Genomic DNA, 22,360 nt, shown 5'->3' with positions numbered 1-22,360 from the left:
CCTTAGTACAGCCACATGCTTGCAGCCAGGCAAGGTGGAAGGCTGCAGCCTCTCTCCTCCAGCTCACCATACTCCCCGAGCTGAGGAGAGCGGTTACATTTTATGGGCCATTTAGCTTCCCAATGGTGATCCTAATTCTTCACAGCATGCATGTGCCGTTTCTGATTATTAAAAGGACCCCTGAAAAGGAGCTGCCCTCTGAGTCAGTGCTCTTCTGTGCAGTTAATTGTGGGAGGGCTTTGCTTAATGTGAGGCTTAATATTTCCATAGCCCAGGTTGTGCCGACCCACAGGGTATGACCTCGGTGTGCTGTCAAGGAAGAATGCTTGTCTCATGCAATTCAGACTTGGGATTGCGCTGTATGAAGCCCACTTGCTTTCTGCGTAGAGACACAGGGTGCTTCAAGGGCTGGCTGGCCAGGTGTCTGAGCCTTTCATCCTTTCATCTCTCTGTCTTTATATTGTGTGACACTTCGGGTGCCGAAATAGCTTCCATTCCTCGGGGGCCCGAGCAGGCTCTGCAGTTACAGGAAAGGAGTGATTACCTCTGAGTGACACGTTAGCCGAAGGATGGATGGCTGCGGTCGCATGGCAGGTGGGAGATGGATGGTGGAGGGTGGGTTAAGGGGAGGTTCTTGTCAAATCCCTGTGGTGTCTGCAAGAAAACAGAGCTGGCAAGCCATCAGGTTGTGAGCTTCAGGTGTGAGGAAGCTGCCAAGATCCCTGGCACTGGGAAATGCCAAGTGGAATGTTCCTGACACATGGAGCACAGCAATGTGAGAGAATGAATGAGGCTGGTGTGGAGGGGTTAACGCATGCAAAGCTGGTCGACAGAGGTAAGATTTGCCAGCAGGTTAACTCAGCCCAATGGCAAGACCATGTGAAAGAATTCAGAGCATGCAAGAAGAATGCTGAAAGTTGTCAGTTGCTGAAGTTTTCTGCATTTGTTGTAGGAAATTGGTGGCTTAAGTGGGTCTAAGCACCAGGGTCTTGCACCGGTTATATAGATAAGGTGAAATTAGGAGGAGGCTCAGTAATTATTTCCTCTTTCTGTGACCTGGATGGGAAATGATTCTCACTTGCCACTTTTCCTCAGAAGTTCCTTCAGAAGCTGGTAGGGACTCTGGTTATGAAACCCAGGAAGCAAAGAGGATCCCTGGGTGCCTGACACTTCCTTTTCTCTGCTGTTTTTTTCTCGCAGGCAGCCTCGGGCTGCCTGTCTCTTTGTTAAGAGAGTGACAGCAATGTGACACCGTGAAAATAATTACTAACAAATCACGGTGGTGACTGCAAACAGCTCGCTGCTTTCAGAGGCATGTCAGGGAGCATTAGAGCAGGGCCATGGGAGCTGCGGAGCAGCTAGGGGCTCTGTCTCTGCTCTTGGCTGAGGGGAGCTTTGGAGACCTTTGGCGCCTGCCACCCCCACGTCATTCCCTTCTCGTTGGCTTTTTCTTTCTTTCCTTCCTTCTCTGCCTTTGCCATCAATAATTAAGCCCATTAATTGCATAGTGAGCTCAGGAAAGCTGAGAATGGTGAGGTTGAGCTTCTGCCTGCCCTGCATTCAGCAGCCAACCACAGAGCAGCAGAAGCATTTCTGGAGGAGTGTTGGGGACCGAAGCATATCCAGGCTGTGCTCCCCATCTTGCAGTCCTTGTGACTGCCCTGGGCAGGGATGTGTGTTAGTTGCATGCCCTTAGGAATTTGTGTGCTGCTAGTGTACATTTGGAGAATTCTCCTGTCCTTGTCCTCAGCAGTTGCTGATCTCAGTGGTTCAGTGATCCTGAAAGCAAGTTTGCACTTGTACAGAGCATCATAACAGGTATGCAGCTAATGGCCATCTCCAGTAAAAGAATGCACATAGGAAGGAGAGGACCTTCCAGGATGCTGTAGGGATGGTGCCAGTCAGCAGGAACTGTAGGTGAATGTGATCTTCAGAGGGCACACAGCGGGCAGGTCACTGTTGAAGGAGGTGATTGGTGCCAAACACAGCAGCTAGGGGAATCTGCAGAGATGTCCCCAGTATACACGTCAGCAGGTGTGGCTGCCCTGAAGTAAGAATCATAGAATATCCCAAGTTGGAAGGGGTCCATAAGGATCACAGGATCATAGAATGGGTTGGGTTGGAAGGGGTCTCAAAGATCACATAGTTGAAACCTCCCTACCGTGGGCTGGTTGCCCCCCATCAGCTCAGGCTGCCCAGGGCCCCATCCAAACTGGCCTTGAACACCTCTAGGGATGGGGCATCTACAGCTTTTCTGGGCAGCCTCTGACCCAGGCAAGGAGCTAGAGAATGGGGGTGAGACTGCAGCCACAGGCTCCTTCTCCGCTGAGCAGCCCTCTTCCCCATTCCCCTGGTTACTCAAGTGATTTCCCCGACTGTCACATCTGTAAATAATGTTGCTGGCACATCTAGTGAGATGCGGAGTGCTGATGGAGGGGGGAGGGCTGATGCTGGCTTGTAACAGCCCCTCTCCCTGATTCATACAATATTTATGCAGGGGCTGGGAGTTGGCGGCACTGACCTCTGGGTCGGGCTGTTAAACAGCTCCCGCAGCCCCTGCATCCTAATTGCTGCACTTGTCCTTTGCTCTGGAGGATTCACTGCTCCTTCTCTCTGCTGAAGCAAATACTAATGGCAGCTTGTGCTTGGAGGTGGGGAGCAGGCTCTCTCCCTGAAGGAAAAACCCAAAGTGGATTCCCCTTGTGTAGAGCTGATCTGTAACAGCAGAGAAACCTGTGCTCAGCCCCTTTTTCTCAGGGTGCTGGGCATCCTGTGCTCACAGCCTATGCTGGAAGCACACGGAGCTGTCATGCATGTAATGCTCAGCTATATATCAGCAGAGGGGATGGAGTTATCCCCATCCCACTGCCTCCTTTCCCTTAGTGGGGAGAGGAAGAGGAGGTAATCACAGAAGTCATTTGGGCGTCTGTGGATCCAGTGACCCATGTGGCCACCCACGTCCTTATTCTGCCTTCCCGAGCTGGCAGCTCTCCTTCGTGACTGGAAAAATGCTGTTCAGACTGGAGACTAATGGCCTTTAAGTGACATGATTGTATTATGTTAAGCGTCTATAGGCTTTACCATTAGGCACTAAACAGTTTATGACTCATAGCAGAGAAGCCCTGGTCCTGAAGAGTGTACAAGCTAAATGGTAAGGACAGGCAAGGGATGGGAGAGACAAGGCTTTCTTCTGCCTGTCGGGAAGGGAGCTGGAACAGGATGCGTGCTGTGTCCTTGGGCAGCACCTTGCTCTGGGTTTCGTATGCTCCGGTTTTCTGGGGAGCTACTCCAGTGGGAAACTGTGCAGTTGGGGAGAAGCACCTTTAATTTTAGTTCAGTTTTTGTCCCTGTTTGGGTTTTGAGGGGGCTTGGACACAACGCGTCATGTACCCTGCCTTAATCAAGGAGTAGACATGATGCTCTGCAGCAGGAGTCTGAGTGCTGCCTCTTCAGCGCCAGCTCGTGTGCAGAGGACCAAGCGATTACGAGGCAAGGCTCTGTATGAAACACTTCCTAACAGGCTGTATAGATGGAAGAAGGACACGCTCTGTGTTTCTAATTGGCCTCCACTGCAGCATGAATCACAGAATCATTTAAATAGAGATCTCTATTCCAGCCTGCTGCTCTAAGAAGGGCTGACTTCAACCTCAGACAGCTCACTTGGGGTCTTTTCTGAGTGTGTTTGCAGTGAGGAGGTTCCCCACCTCTCTGTCCCAGTGCTTTATTTCCTGTACAGTGAAGATGGGAAACTCTCCACCTGCAGTGGTCATGGCTGGTGACTTCCATCAAGAACATGCCTGTGCCAGAGGTGCGCACTATGCTAAGGCTGTACGCTGCTCTTGATAAGGTACTCTGTGATGTTGTAAGTGGCCAATCTGTTGCAGCAAGCCTGCATGTAAAAATTCTGTTTTAAAGTTTTTTATATAGTGTCAGATTCTCAGGGCTGAGGAGGTGACCCTCAGCCTTGGAGACTTTCCAATTTCTCTTTCCTTGGGAGCAACTTGGTGCTCTTCTGCTGTCAAAAGCAAGTCCCCCCAGGCCTCCTCCCTGCTGGAAGGCAGCATTCGCTCTGACCCTGAATGCTGCTTTGCTGATCTGGAGAACTTGGAGGTTCTGCCTGCTGCACCCCTAACCTCAGCTGAACTGTAAAACCAGCAAGTCCTGCTTTCCTGCATGGTAATTAGGTGTTTATTTAAAATCAAAAGGCGGCATTTGTAGTCTACTTTCATGGCTACTTATTCCCATTGGCTGCCTACTAACAGCAGTAGAGTTACTCCAGATTTACTCCCACATGTATAGCAGGAGAATCAGGCCCAGTAAATAGAGCTATGAATCTTTTTAAGAGAAGCTGTTAAGCAGTAGCACATAGATTTATTGTAGCATCATGTGTGTGCAATTGTTGATGAACATCTTCTGTTGGAGGCTGAATACCTACTGTGTTACAGCCTTGCTTTTAATGTTGAGATAGCATCTCTGCCAGCATCAAGCTGACGCACAGACAGAAACCCATAAAAGGGCCAGATTTCACATGGTGCTAAATGCCTTCATGTTTCATTAAGGTTGATGGCAGTGGAAGGCATGCCATACTTTGCAGGGCGAGCAAGTGATGGCGAGCCTTTGGAGCTTCCTAGGTGGAAATGTGAGTGGGACAGAGGGAAAGCAGTGCTGGCCAGAAAGAGACAGGAAGCTCTGAGAGTGCCAGGTATTAGCCTCGCTGCTTAGCCTGGGCTTTTTAGCCTCATTACCCTAATCCAATTAAAGATTGATGGAAAAAGCTAACACACTCTCCAGTGAAGGGGTTTGTGTGCAGCCTGCTTCCCTCACTGGGCACTCAGAGTGGCTTCTGTTATCTTTGTGGATCAGCACACCTCCCCAGGCCCTGCGGAGCCTCCGCACGCCTCGGTGTGTGCTCTTCTCCTGCATTGTGGCTCTCTTATTACTAATGGAGCATGGATGCATTTTAGCTGCTGGTCAGCCCTCATTAATATCCAGAGATGACAGGTTGACATTTGTAAAGAAGACTTGCATTGACCTTCATGTTGTGCATCGGTGCGGTTGCCATGTGGTGCCCCTGTGCTGGATGCTGCTGCTGCCTCAGGAATGCATTTGTGCTAGCAGAGGGGCAGGCTGCTCTGTCACCTTTTGCTGCTGCCAGTAGTGCAGACAGAGTGCCTGGGTGCCTCTGCACCCCTCTGCCCATCCCTGGGACCGTTCTCCGTAGCCCCAACCCCAGCAATTGGCATTGGGTGGTGATGGGATTGCAGTTGTGGCTCCTTTGGAGGTTGTTTCTGATTCCCCACAGTGGGGGTGTGCCCCTTGGGTTCTGGGACTTTTTCCTGGCTCCCATTTGGGAGTGCAGCAGGAGGAGCTATGCCAGCCCAAGTACTTGCATGCTGTCAGCTGCCTGTCCCCCTCCTATCCCCAAACCACTCATCCCAGTATGAGGGCTGCAGCCAGCTCAGCTCTGACATTTATTAACAGAGGGGCTTTGAAACAAGGCAGGCTGCTCCTGCAAAGGCTCCTCGCTGCAACTCCGTCTCCTCTCGCCAGCCCGTCTGAAGCAATGGCTGCTGGTGTTGAAATTCATTAGTGCTCCCTGACAGGCAATGGAGGCTGGCTCTGTCTGTTCCTACTTCCCTGCTCTCATGTCCCCGCTTCACACACGCTGATATTTAAAGCTGATGTGCAGCTCGTAGGCTTGCTGCACTGTGACAAGTTTGGGGGTGGCTGAGAGAACTGAGAGGGTAGAATAAGGCAGAGCGAGATGGGGGGGGGAGAGAAGGCACCTGTCTCAGGGTTTCTGCGAGAGCCTGGGGCTTCTCAGACCCTCTCCAAATGTATTGTCTTGGCACAGCTGCTTCTTGTGAAGTGTAGTGATGGAAGCAGAGGGATGGAGGCACAGGGAAGGCAGTCACCTAGCAGGGGCTCCTCCAGCCCCTTGACCAAGCCTTGCTCTTGGCAGCTGTCTTACTCCCTTGGGTGGCACCGTGCTTCTGCTCTGTGCTGCCACATCCCAGCATCTCCACTGAGGCTTCCCATGCTCCTTCAGCAGGGGATTTCCAGAGCAGGAGAATGCTTGCCCTCTCCTTGGCAGCTCGGCACAGCGAGGTTGGCTGGGCCACAATTAAAATGTTCTGCATCTCTTCCAACTCAAGGTCTTCAGTGCATGATTATTATTTTTTTTTTTTGGAAAGCTGCAACCAGTCTATAAATATCATGCTTTAATGTCCCTTTATCTTTCCCAAAGAGGGACTTATTCTTTAAACTGGCTCAATATCAATACACCCAGCGTGTAGAAAGTGGCCCAATTTCTTTGTCTCCTGACATCTTGAACCCAGAAGCAGATGGACGTTAACCAGCTCTGATGAGTTGGGAGAATCAAGCATTAATTTTTTATACGCCAGGACCACCTGAGTGACGGAAATCAATTATGGCCGGCCCTCCCCTTCCATATTAATGTGGTGGCTCTGAGCAGAGGCGGAGGAACCTGTTGAAATGAGAAACCCCTATTTCTTAGTTTGACCCCCTAGATAATTAGGGTTAAATTGATATGCTATCGCACCGGTGACACATTTTATCTGCCTCTGTTTGTACAAGAGGATACAATAGTGGGGGAAGGACCAATTTGTGCCCTGCTCTAGCTAACCAGACCGAGATAAAAGGTGTCAATAGTACGATAACGTTCTTGCCTCACGCTCCTTTATTGTTGCTCAATTTGCCTTTTTTTTTTTTTAATCCCATTCTCTCTTACTTTCAATACCCTTGGTCATATTTTAACTCCATGCCATCGCATAATGATGCCCTGCTAAATGTGTGTGGAGATAGGCAACTCTGGCTGACAGCCTTCCCCGATAACCAAATTCTAGCCCATCCATCACTAGGCTGCTCTCCTTAACTTAAGGGAAGTGATAACTAAAGCAGGGCCGTTTATCACCGCTGAGCTGTGCGCTTCTCACTGGCTTCAGTGGGAGGAATGCAGCCAGGTGACCTCACTTTCCGTTTACATCCCGTTCTTCTCCAGCCCCCATTTACCCCACAGCGTGAAGAGGATCTGGGCTGGTTGGAAAACAGAGCCTGGGGTGAGGGAGCTCTCTGAAAATGGAAGTGCAGGCTAAGCAGAGCTTCATCGGAGGCTGGAGGACCCCACAGCCATTTCCAAGCTTCTCACTGGCAAGTGCCTGAAGCACAGTCGTTGGCTGGTGAGATTGTGTGGAGAGGAGGCAGCAAGTCTTCATTCAGAAGCTGGAGGCATGGTGGGACCTTTGTTGTTCACTTGATGTCAAGGGAAGCAGAGGAGTTTCCATCCCTGGAGGTATTTCAGAGATATATGCACGTGACACTGAGGAACATGGTTTAGTGATGGGACTTGGAAAGTTGGGTTGACGTTTGCACCTGATGGTCCTGAAAGTCTTCTCCAGCCTTGATGACTCTGTGATCTGTATCCTGAGCTATTTGCTTGAGCACAGCTGTTCTACTGATTAAGATTGAATTTTGCCAAATAAGGAGCCATACTGAGCATAAGGCCTGTTTGCCAAATGATAGAACAATTTGAATTGGAAGGGACCTTTAAAGGCCATCTAAGTCTAACTCCTTCACAATTGAACAGGGTCACCTACAGCTAGATCAGGTTGCTCAGAGCCTGATACAGCTTGGTCCAAATGAGCTGCTTGAATCAACAGTGATCCTAATAAATGGAGATGCTTTCTTAAAGGCCTTGGCAGTTTTATTCCCCAGGAGAGCCACAGGTTTGCCATGCCCATTCCAACCTGGAGAAGGTGGTGAAGAAACTGCTGCCTGGTCCCTAGGCTGGGGGATAATGATCCACTGCAGGTGACAACCTTGAAGCTAGGAGTGCTTTCCTGGATCCTGACTTATGTGCAGTGAGAGCCCCCAAATCCCTATGTCTATGCTGAGAGCTCTGCAGCCCTAGACTACGCCAGAACACAGGGCTGTACTTTGGTAAGGGCAAGGTGCTCAGGGGCTGTCTTCCTGATAGTCTGTGGTCAACCGACCTGAATCTTCCAGCTCAGGAAGTGGAAGCTGACATCCTGCCCAGGTTATGGTATGAATATGGAGCTGCCAGTGCTTTAAAAACTTGGTAAAGTCTCTCTGGTGCTAATGTGAAATGAGGGGAGCAGAAGCACCGAGGGGGAGGGGGAATGTCCTTAGGTCACACAGTTCCACAGCCAGTTTCTGGGGTTGTTACTTGTTTGCAAAAAGGGTCATTTATTTAGTTGACATATTTATTTGGAACATTTATTTTCTCCAATTAAAGCCCCACTGTCCAGCGCCCTGGGCTTACTGCCATCAGTCTCAGGATAGGAGAAGAACCAAGCTGTCCTGTTTCCTATCCCTTTTGGTCCCACGGGGATGGAAATGCTTTGATCTCATTCATTGCACTGGGTGGTTAGCTGACACTTCGTGTGGCTAACAAGAATGGTTCTGTTCTGGCTTGTCCTAGGTCCTGTCCAAATTTTAGGTGAGAATTATTCCTCTAGCTGGAGCCAGGTTGAAGGCTGTATTAATGAAGATTTCTTGGGCTGAGAGGGGAGACCATTTAGTAACACATTTCTTACTAACTGCTCTTGTGATCCTCTTTAGCTAAAGTGAGCAGTTCCAGAGGTTGAGCTGATTCCATTCATTTGTTAGACCCATCATTTTTTTGAGATAGTTCCTTTTCTTGTGATGTTTTTTCATTTGGCCCCCATAGAAAACAGCTTTTCTAGGATGCTGGTTGGGCTTGGTTATGTCTGTTCAGCTCTGGAATGTCATGGACATGGATAGTGGCTGCCAAGTGCACAGAGCAGGCTGACTTTTTTGTGATGGCCATGCAGTTATGATGGCACTGGCATTAGATGAGCTGTGCCAAGAGATGAGGGCATGCTGTCAGGTTGTGTTGCTTACCTTGCAGATTGCCTCGGTTCTGCTGCTGCAAGCTCATTCTTTTGACAGAAAAGATTCTTATGGACCTCTTTATTTAAATGTTTCTGTACAGCTTAAATTACCACTCCTAAACGAGGCTATGTATGTCTTTACAGGACCAGGTGCTTGGTTTTAGCACAGTCTGTCCCTTCCTCATCCTAAGCAAGCTCACAAAGGCAGCTCACTGCTGGGGCTGAGCATGGCGGCTGCATTGGTCACGTATTTCTGGGAGATTCCTCTGAATATGTTTGCCAGCTTTTGTCCTTTTCTTCCCTTCAGGAATTTAGGTAGCACCATTCCTTTGGTTACTGTGATGTACAGAATCTCATGTTACCCACAGATGTGCTGTCTGCATCCCCCCTTGGTTTCTTCATAGTTCAGCTGCTCTAGATATGAAGGGATGCTGCCCTGGAAATCAGAGGGCTTGGAGCTAGGCTGAGCTCTTAGCTACCATACAGTGGCTGATGGTGCACTCAGCTCAGAATTTGTTCCTGAACTTCAGTCCTGAATCTCAAGTCCAGTCTGGGTTCTCCATGTTTTGCCCTGGCCAGATGTGTGCTGAGATGCTGGAGCAGCTGATGCTGGCACTTGCGGCTCTTCCCTCCTCCCCTACAGTCCCCACATGTTTAAGGAAGTTGTGAGATTTCCCCACCCCCTCTGTTTGCAAAAGCCAATTCCTGGGGTTGTGGCTTTTAACATGCACAAATGAGTCTAATTTAGTCATTTATTTAGTTGACATATTTATTTGGGATGTTCCTTTGCTTCAGTTAAAGATCCTGTGACCAGCGCCCCAGGCATGCTCAGCAGTACGTGAATGAACAAGATCCATCAATTACTCCTGATTGGATCAAACCGGCTGGGGAGGACTCCTATAACTCATCTCTAGCACAGCTGGAGCCCCGGTTTTGCTTCTCAGCCTTCCCCATCCATAGGCAGAGCAGGGTTCTCTGCCTGGCTGGCATTGTGCAGGAGGAGCCACTTTCCAAATCCAGGGCTCTTGGTGTCCCTCTGCTCCCATACAGTGAGCCCTGTTGGCAGAGGTTAAGCATTCATGCTTGCAGATCTGGCCACTACTGCTCAAACCTGCAGTGGGACAGTGTGCAGCTCTTTGTGTCTTCAGCCTGGCTGTGCCTGGGTGCGTGTCAGGCTTCTGCCAAGCTGTGCTCTCGTGAGCTTTGTTTGCTGCTGTCCTTTCTGATGTGCAGCCTGCTGCTGCAGGCTGGAGGGGCTCTTCCATCTCAGAGTGAAATGTGCTTAATAAAACAGAGTTTGTGTTGTCAGGACAGTAATTGAATCAAACCTGCTCTCTCTTCTCTCTTACAGGTTACCAGGACAATGCCAGTACTTAGGGCTGCCGGTTGCTGATTACTTCAAACAGTGGATTAATCTGAAAAAGGTACTTTTGTGCAAGCTGCCATGGTCTTCGTCTCCCTCCCTCTCCCCCCCACCTTTTTCCTTCTTTCCTCTTAAGGAGGTGTCTAATAACTACTGCTGTTTTGCATTGAAATGAGCTATTTTCTCAGAAGCTGGTCTCAGCGAGTCCTCTGACTCCCTATTGTATCTCCTCTAATAGAGTCTTACTGTACTTGATGGGATATGTTCTGCAGCTGGGGAGAATCCCATTGTAGCAGCACAGTGCAGTGTCTCCATGTAACAGTGGGATGCTGCAAGGCCTCTCACCAGCAAAGGTTTTGTTGATCCCAGTACTGCTCACTCTGTTTTGTTTGCAGCCGTGTAAGGCTCCAAGGAACACGGTTTCCTTCTGATAAAATTCTGGTTGATAAGTGGGCAAATATGCTAGAAGAAAAATGAGCATTTCCCTTCATGCTGTGCTGTCTCAGCAGCGTGTCCACCTAAGAGACCAGTGATCAGGTTACAAAGCGAAATCCCTTGCAGTTTGCTGTGTGGTGCTTCATCATTGACTGGCAAGGGACAGCCTGCCATGCACCAGCACGGATAAACATGGTGAAGCCTTAAGTGGCAAATGGGAGTGGAAAGAAAAAAAGAACGTGATACCCAGCTGTAGCTGGGCTGGGGAGGCTGGGATCTGTGCAAAGCGTATCTGGGGTGGTCCTTCTGGTTAAACCTTGGAGTGAGTAGGATTCCCTTCCCCCATCCAATTTCATGTTTTATTTGGGTTTCTGTGCCTTTTCCTTATAATTAGGGGTCTCAGTAAGTGGAATTTGCCTGTAAACAGCTTGTTGTAGTTATGGGCTTTTCTTTTGTTCTTTTTGTTTATTTATTGTTTTAAATGGAAGCATGAGTGACAAGCTGAGCGGCCGCAGAAGGACAATTTGCATGATCTGTTCTGTCAAATGGGGTAGAACATGAACTGAACAAGGGATGCTGGCAGCACATTCCTGGCTGAACTTGTCAAGGGGTCTTGTATTTCCCTGCTGTCAGAGCAAATCTTTTGGCTGATTGCTGGTCCTTGGTAAATGAAATCTGAAAGCACGTTGGGGCATTCTGCAGTTCAGTGACCATTAATGATCGCCATTTGAAGTTCACTAAACTTCCGGTGAATGGATAGCAGCTACATAACCAGCAGGTTGATGGCTTCAGAATAATAATAATAAAAAAAATAATCCTGTGTCCCATGATGTTTGCTCAGCAGTAGGTTGATCCATCTGTGCTCCTCCTCTGGGTCTATGGATGGATGACTTAGGGCTCTTTTCCATAGCTCAAGGCTCTAGATTCAGCCTAGAAGGGGCTGTGATGTGTTATAACACAGACCAGACAAGCAGCCGTTCTTCAAGACAAGTATTCATGCACTGAGCTACAGCATAAATTCTGATAGTGAGCTGAAGACTGGTGAGCATTGGTGAAGCACCAAGCACAGGGCTGAAGTATAGAGGGAAACATGGGAGTGCTCCCCTGCCCAGCTGGCTGCAGGGGTTGCAGATTGAGAGTGTAGGATGGGACCCATGGACTGGGGCTTGTGTCTGCTTGTCCCTGTGCAGGTGTGTTTGTTTTTATCAGTGAGTGTTTCCAGCCTGAATAAATAATTCTGTGCAAGCAGCAGAACCCAGCAGTCTCAGTTTCTTGTGACTGAGCTCCCAGCGTGAGACAAATAAGGATGGATGGGTGACTCACCCCCTGCTCCTCCCTTCGAGCTCAGGCGGCCCCTTTTCTCCTCCCTCTGGCAAGTTCCTGACTTAGAAACACCTCCTAGGTTGAGTGTGCCTCTGACCTGATCCATGAAGTGAAGATGTTGGGGGTGGTGTGAAACTGCTAATTTCTAGGTCATGGATAATGTGGAGACTTGGATCTTTCAGATGTTGAGAAAACGGTTCATCTGAGTGTAAATGGCATGCGTGACTGAAAGCAGCTTCCTGCAGAACAGTCCCACCTGCATCCTGTTGGCTTTTACTTGGATCTCTGCTTGTGAGCACTGATAATGAGAGAATCCCACTAAGTTTGGGAGCTGCAAATCCGAGTCCAGGGACGTGTGCTGGGCAGGTGCGTGCATGAGACAGGCGTAGTTTGTTCCTGTGTGTAGCGATGCAGCAACGAAATGTATTGCATGTTCCCTCTGCACATGCACACGGGGCACACTTGTATTGCACCAGGAAACTTTTTGGGGCTGGTCTGGCCTTGCAGGTAATGCTGAGCTCCATCCTGCCTGCTGCTGTGGCGTCTTGGATCTGATCTAAAGCCTCCTGTGAAAGACAAAGGGAGAAAAGCTGCTCATGCACTTGACCGAGTTTGCAGAAGTTTTACCTTGCCCTGTGCCTCCCCCAGCCTGGTAGCACATCCCTGCTGCCAAGCCTGATCGGTGTTTGCTGACATTTTTAATGTCACTGAGCGATCGTGTATCTCTAGTGAGCTGTCAGGGTAGAGCTGACTCGGGGCAGAGAGTTGATCATGTTCTTCCCTTCGATGAGCTGAGCACGGAGGGAGGGCTGCAGGAAGTAGAGCCATTCTGTGAATGCCGCAGCATTTTAGCTGTCCCCTTAAACCATCTCACGTGAGAGCCACCATCCTGCCTGCGTGTGTCCTTTGCGCACCTGTCACCTGGCTGCTACCCCACCGGCAACCTCAGGTAACAGGAATGGGTTTGTGAATGCCTGCTGCACCAGGATCAGCTCCTATCTGTGCTGCGCTGGCTCTTTTGGGAGCTGGTGTGGCTCATTGTGCCAACTTCTGCTGCAGCCAGTGCTGTCAGTGCAGCCGCTGCTGTCGGTGCAACATGCAGATGTGGGTCAGGTCAGCCTGCTCTGGTTCCCAGCCATCACCTTTAGACTGGGACTGGTGGCTGTCCCTGACCCTGTGCCTGTTACCCATTGCGTTTGCTGCATCTGCTGCCATTTGTTTCTTTTTCTGAATCTGCTGACGCTTTCAGTTTCTACAGCATCCTGCAGCAATGAGTTTTGCTATTAATTATGCATTAATTATACTGTTTATTCACATGTAGTGTGAAGATGCATGTCCTTTTATTTCTTTTAAACCTTATCATTTTTGTGAACTTCAGCCTTGTCTTCTGTGAAAGAGCAAAGAAGTGGTGCCGGTTTTTCTCTCCTACTTTTGACACGAGACCCCTGCCATAGTCTGCCTTAATGGTCTCTTCTGCAGCGCAGCACAACTGTTGGTGGGGAGCTGGCACAGAGCCACAGGCTGTTCCCTGACTCCAGAATTGGGTTGTGGGAGCTATTTTTAACACTGTGTCGTCATCTTCCATTTCTTCTTCGGAGGTTATGTAGTTACAAGAAAACTGAGGAATATTTTATGAAACGTTCAAGGATTTGTTTTATTCCTTATTTTTCAAATAATACTTACTTGGGGGAAAAAAAAAAATGAAAAGAAAAAAAAAAAAGGCAATCTTCATACTCACTGCAGAGCCAGAGCTGTCCTTTTCTCAGGATGGCTACCCAGGCCCGTTTGACCATCTTTTATCTCTGTTTGCAAAGGTCCACTTGTGTTTAGGTACACAAACGGTGGTTGCTTTAGAAAGTCCATGCTGGGATAAGTACAGGGCTGGTGTTTTCCAGGCCCATCTTTCAGTGATCTGTAGGTTTCTGTAGCTTGGAAGCAAACAGCTAATACATAGGGACAAATATTTTGTCACCTACTGGCTTTGTGAAATACAACAGAGGAAGGATGTAATAGGATGTTTTTGTTAATATTTGGCAACTGGAAGTAAACACATTCTAAACAAACAAAAAGCTGTTAGCAAGTCTTTGTCTCTTCTCTGAATTAACAATTCCTTGTGCCTTTGGGATGGAAGGAGTTCTTAGGCACTTGGTGTTACTGCCATGAGTGCTTTGGATGAAGAACATTAAAATGGATGCGGTTAAGAAATAGTCTGTTTTTTGACACGTCTGAAAGTTACTTCCAAAAGTTTAACCTCTTGAGGGCTTAGTGTGATGGCTATCAATTGCCTGTTGATTGAGTTACTAGCTATAGGGAATATAAAATGCCTGGTAAGGTCAGAAATGACAGAGAGGGACTTCTCAGACAGCGCTTCACAGCTGAAGCATTTAGCACATGTAGTCAGGCACCTGGTGCTTGAGACCCTGTCCTGCTTGCCTTCATGGGAGCTGTGCTCTCTTAGGCCCCTATCCCTGGCTCTCGAGCTCCTGGCCATGGTAAATAGGTCTCTCAGAAGGCAGCAATGTTAGATGTTGTGAAGGGAAGCAAAAGTAGAAACATAGCTCCAGTGGTAAGGGAAGTAAGGATGTCCTTTCTGTGAAAACTGGGAAAGAAAAGTGTCTGTGCAATGGCATTGGTTCATAGCTGGAAGGGAATGGAAAGATTGCTTCTAACAGCAAAATACATTGCTCTGTATTTACTGAAAGGCAGAGGATGTCGTATCAGTGAGCAAGATGCTGTTACGATACAATAAGTGGTTGCTTTAGGTTGGCATTTTTTGCATAGCTGGTTTGCAAGAGCTTTCAGAGAGCTGGCTGAGAAGCTCTCAACTGTTCTTGTTGCTTTTAATAAGTCTTTGAACATGGGGGAAGTTCTAGAGGACTCGAAGAAAGCTAATGTTGTACCAGTAATTTAGAAGGGCAAATGGGATGACCGATGAAGTAATTATAGCCCTATCAGCTTGACATTAATTCTGGGCAAAGTAATGAAAAGCCAGATATCATAGATGATTAATAAAGAATGAAAAGAGGATAATATAATGCCAATCAATGTGGATTTATGGAAACTAGATCTTTTTCAAACTAACTTGATATTTTTTTTATGAGACTGCATGTTTGGTTGATAAAGGTAACCATGTCAATGTAATATACTTCTGGAAGGCATTTGACTTGGTACCTTATGACATTTTGATGAAGAAACAAGAGTGATACAAAATCAACATGGCACACATTACATTGATTAAGAACGAGCGAACTGACAGCTCCTAGCATTTAATTGTAAATGGGTAATCATCATGGAGTTCTTGTCTTCCTAGTGGGGCCCCATAGGGATCTATTTCTCAGGCCTCTTGTATTTAGCACTTTTATCAACGCCTTGGAAGAAAACTTAAAAATCATTTTTTATAAAGTGTGTAGGTACTGCATCCAGAAGACTGATGCCATTGGGCTTAAAAGCAGGGCATGTTGAGTAGGAGCAGCGGGGCTGGATCACCTCCTTGTTTGGGACAGCTTGAACCACGTTGAGAGACTCACAGACATGATGGAGAAGAACTCATCAGTAGGGATTCTGGCAATGGGAAGACTTGGTGAGAACTGTAGCATCCATGAGAACACTTTCTGTACGTCAAAGGCCCTGGAAGCTGTCTAGGATACCAGAGAGAAGGGTGTATGAGCGTCTTGGCTGTAGTCCCTGAGCAATACATGGAGAACTTGAAGGTGGTGAGAGGCTCCATCAGCTTAGCAGAACAACAGCTTAAAGCAGCTCCCATGCCTGGAATCCAAGCGAGATAATTCAGGTGCAGGTTTTAGAGAAGCAATAATTAACCGTTGGAACAACTTACTGTGGGCTGAGCTCGGATTAACCTGGGGCAGGCTCAGTGCCTGAGCAGAAGTTGGGCACTTTCTCCTGCTTGGTGAGTGTTGGCTGCATCCATCTCAGTGTAGCTCTTGCGTGGGATGGGGCTGCCCTTGGTGGATCCAGGGGGTCTGGGCTGCCTCTGGGGGGACGACGGGGGCTGAGGTGGGCAGGGAGCCTCCCACTGCCGGGACTGGAGCCGCCGCCGTGCATGACTTCTCCTTTAAATCTGTCGTGCGGCTGTCTGAACTCTGAAATTTCTTTCACTCTCTCCCTCGCCTTGTTAACATGTGTTGCCTTTGGGGTAATCAGGGAAAAAATATTATGTCCTTTTACAATTACCGGGTTTTGGAATATTAAAATGTCTCTCTGCATCGGCAGTGTTATTTTGATTGGTATTCTAACCTTTGACTAGCCCATAAAGCGAGCCGCTCTTCAAGCCAATATTGCAGGACTGAAATTTAATTCCGAAATGATTCCAGATAATAGGGAGACAGATAATATATGCATGAAGGATATTATGTTTGGACTAAATGCAGCAGGGCCAGGGCTTGGGAGTTGAATAATAGCCCAGAGTGAGTTATAATCTGTGGGACAGAAATACCTTACTGTCAGGGCCAGGAGAGGAACTCTTAAATCAAAGGGAGGGAGTGAGGATATTTGTCTGAACGGGAAAGGGCATCTGGGAGAGTCTGAAGACCCAGCCCTTTGGTCCCGTGGCTGCAGCTGGGCTCCCCGGGGGACCAGAGCTGGAAAATGATCGGTGCTGCTGGGGTGGCACAGACCCATGTCAGGATAACAGGCTTTGGCTCAGTGGCACGAGCTTATAGTTTCAAAGTAATGATCCCAGCCTCGCATCTCATTTCCTTTCCTTGCAGTCTCAGGAGCTGTTCTTGCTACGGCTGAGGCGGGCTCTAGATGCAGCCTGGAGGCTTCACTGGTTTTGGATGACTTGTGGTAGCGTGCGTGCCCATCCCAGGGGGGTAGAAAAGAGCAGTGGTCGTCTTGGTCTAACTCAGAATGGCTATGTGTGCTTCCCTACTTTTTTCTTTTTTCTTTCTTTTTGTTTTCCACTATTGCATCCGGAAACTCAGGAGCAGTTTTCCATGAAGCATGTGTCTATGTGGACTTATCAGGGAGTGGATGGGAAAGCTGTGATCCCCAGAGGTTACTGTCATTTCTTGGGCTTGGTTCCCCAGAAAGGAGCTAAGTTTCCTGGCTTGCAAAAAAGAGGATGACTTTAACAATTCCTTTTGGCCATAAAATGTGTGACTGTATGAAAGAACAGAATTAAGTTCTAAAATGGAATAAAAATTAATAGTTCTTGCTTCCCTTGTCCTTTGGAAGTCCTTAGGGAGGAAGGGAAGAGTTTGCTCTGGGTGGTGGCAGTGGACAGCTGAAACTTCAGAATTCAGCAAAGCATCAGCTAGCTGGAACTGTAAGCAGAAGCATCACCATGCGAGCAGCTGAAGGCATGTCAGTGTTTGTAGTTCTGCCTGCACATTGCTGGAGCCTGCAGGTGGGAGGAGTGGCAGCTGCTGAGGCCCCTGTGCAGCCCTTGTGCCATATTGCAGGGCTGCACCTCTCCCTGTTGCGGGATGTGAACATCTGTCTGCAGTTCCCATCTGGCTTTGTGTGCTGTGCTGCAGAGCTGAAACCACTGGGCTTGCATGCATACCATAGTCGAAAAGATCAGAGCCTTCTGTGTGCCCTCGTGTTGCAGCAGGCAGCCAGACCCATGCAGTCATGGAGCAAGAGGAGAAGAGATTACAGGCAGGGCATGTCTTACAGTCATCCTGCTGCATTGCAGGTCCGAAGGAGCTGGAAAGCAAAGGTACACTGCACAGAAAGTGGCCTTTCCTGCTTTCCTATGTCCCAACCCCACAGCTGGAGTGCAGCACGGGCACCTGGTACGTGGGCAAGGACCTGTGCACTCATCTCTGTGCATTAAAGGACAGAAGCTCCATGGAGGAACATGGAAATGGCCCTCTGGAGTTCTCCGGAACAGGGATGAGAGGTTAATGAGATCTGCAAGCCTTGGGGATTAGCACATCAGCTGGTTTAGTGCTTGCTGTCCTGCCCAGCCGATGTGGCTGCAGGAGCTTGTGCCTTGTTTGCAGGGAGACGTGCCTCAATGCCTCCCTTGGGCTCAGTGTGAAAACAGTGAGATATGCTGAACTGAGAGATGGGAGACGGTGTAGTGGAATTTGTATATTAATAAGTGTTTCACACTCATCAAATTAATTAATTAAATCTCCTAGAGCCCCAAGGCTACTAAGCAAGTTGAGATTAAATTCTCTGCTCGCCTGCAGTGGGAGCCCCATGAGGGGTTATTTTGCAACCTTTTTCCAACAGCCTGGGCACAGACCAGGACACCTTTGGGTGAGAGATGTGAATATTCTGCTGGCTTCACGGGGCATGGGAGCTCCTGAGCAGGAGTCATGGTGTCGTGGTCTGATGTGGTCTATAAAGTCATGAAGGAGTGTAATAGCAAGTGTTTTTCTCCTTAATACTTAGAGGTGAGAAAAGATGGGGAAATAGAGCTCTAAGGAAGAGATGGGACAGTGGGCTTAGATGATCTTACCAATCTTTCCAACCGTAATGATTCAATGGTTTTATAGGTGGGACCATTTCAGTAGGAGCTGGGGATGGTGGTGCATTTGGTCTGTGCAGCCTCACAACCAGGCTACGGCATTGGGCTCCCTTCTGGGCCACTGGAGACTTCTCACATGATGTTGAAAGGCAGAGGCGAGGGACATCAATTTTATATTTTTAAACAAACTGGATATTTAGCGCATGGACTCGTGCCAGCTTCAGGAAAGCCTGCTCGGTGCTTTCCCAGTGTGGTAACCTCTGTTGGCTTGGCTCTGATTGATGCTATTAATATTTCAGAGATCATTTAGGATCTCCGCCTTGGCTGGGCTCCTCACTCAGAGCTGCATGCAGCTGCCTGAGGAGTGTGCTCGCTGCCTGCTGTGTGTTGTTCTGCACGTTGGCACCAGGACTCACGGGTGCACAGAACCTTGGAGAGCACATTCCTGGTGCAAAGCCCAAAAGGGGCTCAGCATCTCTGTGCTGTCAGTCTCCCTTTGCCATCACACTGGGCGTGGTACGGCCCTGCGGAGCTGGCTCTGCTGCAGCCCTTCCTTGGGGTCACTCTTTAGGATCAAGCTGTAGAGTTGGTGTTCTCACTCCTTGGCTCCATCACCAGGAGCTACATGCAGCCCCACGCACCCATCCTGCACCTCTCCTGCAGGTAACAGAGCTCCCTGGCCATCCCTTCCTCGCAGGATTGCCCTCAGGTAATGCTCTGCTTGCTCAGCTCTCTCATAGGGTCCCTAAATCCTACCATGGGCGTGGGGCTGGCACACTGCAGGGATGGGGCTCTGACAGCATCAGGAGACAGTGAATCCGTGTGACTGAACCCCAGACTGTGTTTGCTCTGCCTAATTATCAAAAGTATGAGTTTGTTCTGCTAGGTGCACATTATGCCTTTATTGTGGTGTAATTATGCCAGCTGCCTATGTTTAGTGTCATAAAAAGGAATAAAATGCCCATTACCCGCCTAAAGAATTCTTCTTGTGGGTTTTTTTTATTTTTATTGCTCTGGAGCACACAGTGGGGATATCTTTGATCGGCAATTCTCCATGTAAAATAGCTGGTGAAATACTGTGCTCTCGGAGAGCTCCTCCAGCCAGCAGCAGCCTGTGAAGGCAGCTGGCTGCCAGCCTCACCCGTTGCCTCTGCTCAGTGCCAGCTCAAGCTGCTGGGCACAGTCACGAGGCCACCACGCTGTCACCATACTGCTGTCTCCTGCGGGAGCTCAGCTGTTTTCTCCTCTCCCAGAGCTCCCTGCTTGCCCAGCAGCACCTTCCTCGATCCAAGTGCCCGGAGGAAGGGGTGCAGGGATGTGGTCAAGTGACTTTTGGGGCAGAACGATGTACTGAGGATGTGCCTGTATCCTCCAAGAGCAACCACTGGTGGCTGAATAAGGTATTTCTTCCACGGGTGAGGGCTTGCTTTATGGAAGTGGTAGGGGCATTCTGGTGACATTCTCTGGAAATAAAATGCATAAAATCTCACATCTTTGGAGATGGCTGAAGCCTACTTCTTCTCCTTTGCTTTTAATAGTTTCAGTCTCTGGAAGTGGAGCTCATTAGCTTCATCGGGAGCAGGAGTGCTCACAACAGATAGCTCTTAGGTATCTGGTTTGGGTAGATGGCAAATCCATTGTTTTCATAGAATCGTAGAGTCATTTGAGTTAGAAGGGACTCTTAAAGGCTCTCTAGCCCAGTTCCCCTGCAGCGGACAGGGACTCTTGCAGTTCAGTTACTCAGAGTCCCATCCAGCCTGACCTTCAATGATGGAACATCCACCATCTCTCCGGACAACCCGTTCCAGTGCCTCACTACTCGTATTGTAGTTTCAATAGATTCATTTTCCAATTTAGTGGTACCTTCAGCAGTTCCCCGATCTTTCCTGCCTGGCTGTGCCTTGCACAACATCCCTTTGAATTCCCTCCGCTTATTTTTCCCATCAGATGTTCCTTGAAGTGGCCTTCACAGCTCCCAGCCTCCTCCAACGTCACTGCTTGTGCGCCGTCTGCCCGCAGCCCCGCCGAGGAACTGGGGATGCTGATAGCAATCATTGATTAAGAGGGTAATCGTCCTGAAAATTCAGATTGATCAGAAGGCAGAAATGATAACTTGTGTAACTGTGTTTAAAACCACATCCTGTCAATAGAGGAGTCGCGAGCAGAAAGCAGGGAGAATGGGATGTTGGGGTGGGAGGGAGCCATTCTTCCTCAGGGTCCGCATCAGGATGTTTCCTGTCACTGACTCTGGGCTATTGGAGATTCAATCACTTTTATCTTCCCCTCTCTCTCAATCCAAATGCCTTTTCGTATTAGAAAATTAGAATCAGCTCTGCTCATGCAAGATTTATTAGCTCTGCTGAGCAATACCACAGAAGAGTAAATGATGTCGCATTTCAGGGGCTTTTTACACATTATGACCAAACTTGCAACTTCTTAAGAATTCTTCCATTGAGCCACTGCGGGGTGTGAAAGGGTTGGGAAGCCAAACTTCTCTCTGGAAACAGGTCTGCACCAGTCTGGGTGTCTCTTCTTTCTTATTTGAGTGATTGGATTTGATTGCTAATATGGAGCTTTTCTTTGGGCTCAGTTTCTGTGCTTATTGCTCTGGAAATCAAACTCTAAGAATTGAGCCTGTTTATCACATGTTCCCTTGGCAGAAAGAGTTTTCAGTGCTAAAATGCATCTTTGGAACTCTGCTTCTAGCTGCCCCTCATTTACATCTGAAAAAGACAAATCCTGATTCCTTCTGGCACCTTCTCCCTTGTCATTCACACTGGGTGTAAATGCTTTTGTACTTGGTTGCTGACCTTTTATCTTACACAACATGTTTTGTGTAGTGACAACATAGATGGGTTAGAAGGCGGCTGTGAGACTGGAACGAAAACAAGGTCTCATCTCTCCTGGCCATAGGCTTTAGGTCTTTCCATTCTGAAATTGCGTTGCAGGCATTAGATCCACGCAGCATCTCGTGGGCTGACTGCACAGAAGGGTGACTCGGCTGCCATTCAACTGCTGGAGCAGTGCAGAGATGCTGAAATCAGGCTGCAATTGGGAATAATTTGTGGCTTCATCTGCTGTTATGGTGCTGTGGAGCCTGGTGCCTGTAGCTGGGCTTCTGTCAATCTTATCTCTGCTTGGGGCCAGCTTCTCCTCAATGTGGCTGAGCTGCTGGGATGGTGCAGATGGGGTTGGGGTGGCCTCATGGTAAGACCCTTTTCCATGGGTTCCAGGTACCCACCCAGCAGCACGCACCACACTATGGGCTGCAAGTGCTCATCCTCTTCTTGGCAGCTTTAGAGACTCTATTAACAAGCAGTGCTAATTACCTTTAAAATAACACCGTACTTGGAACTGTCCAACTGCCAGCCTAACTTGGCACAAAGTTAGACCATTAATCTCAGCAAAAGGCATTTGTGAAGAGGAGCTTGGAGCTGCTGGCAGTTAGGTTTGCTCGTGGAGTGTCAGTGCTTGGGAGGCGGATACACTTGACAAGCAGAAGGACTTGACTTTTTCCCCTTCCGTGTACAAGCGCTATGTATTATTCAAGGTCTTCTTAAGTCAATGCAGGGTTATTAATCGGTCGCTTCTCTGCATGTTAAATTTCCCTACTAATTTGGAGGCTCTGGGAGAGGGATGCAGCTCGGAGCTCACACAAAGCTGTCCCTCTGTGAGCCTCTGCAAACCCATGTGTGTGTGTATGTGTGTGTGTGCGTGTGCTGGGACTGCTGCAGCCCTGCCGCCTTGGGGTCAGAGGACAGGCTCCAGCTATTGACTTAACGCTTCCATTTCTGGGTATTCTGTGGTGGTCTGCGGGGAAGGGCAGGGGTGCAAGGGCAGTGCAGCCACTCTGGGGCTCCTGTCCTCCCACCTGGCCAAGGCTCTGCCCCAGCCTGCTGCCTC

The 22,360-nt window shown here is 48.7% G+C and overlaps 1 protein-coding gene across 1 annotated transcript in view; it reads left to right on the top strand.

Annotated features, from left to right (window-relative positions):
• ERI3 (ERI1 exoribonuclease family member 3) overlaps positions 1-22,360 on the top strand; it is a 63,022-nt gene that overhangs the window by 24,927 nt on the left and 15,735 nt on the right. Inside the window, exon 5 of the mRNA XM_010716210.3 lies at positions 10,246-10,318. Within this exon, the coding sequence (XP_010714512.1) occupies positions 10,246-10,318 (73 nt within the window). The remainder of the gene's footprint in view (positions 1-10,245; positions 10,319-22,360) is intronic.

Source organism: Meleagris gallopavo, chromosome 10 (genome assembly GCF_000146605.3).
Source record: "Meleagris gallopavo isolate NT-WF06-2002-E0010 breed Aviagen turkey brand Nicholas breeding stock chromosome 10, Turkey_5.1, whole genome shotgun sequence".
Taxonomy (NCBI): Eukaryota; Metazoa; Chordata; class Aves; order Galliformes; family Phasianidae; genus Meleagris; species Meleagris gallopavo.
Note: the sequence above shows the minus strand (reverse complement) of the source record. Positions and strands in the feature narration are given on the sequence as shown.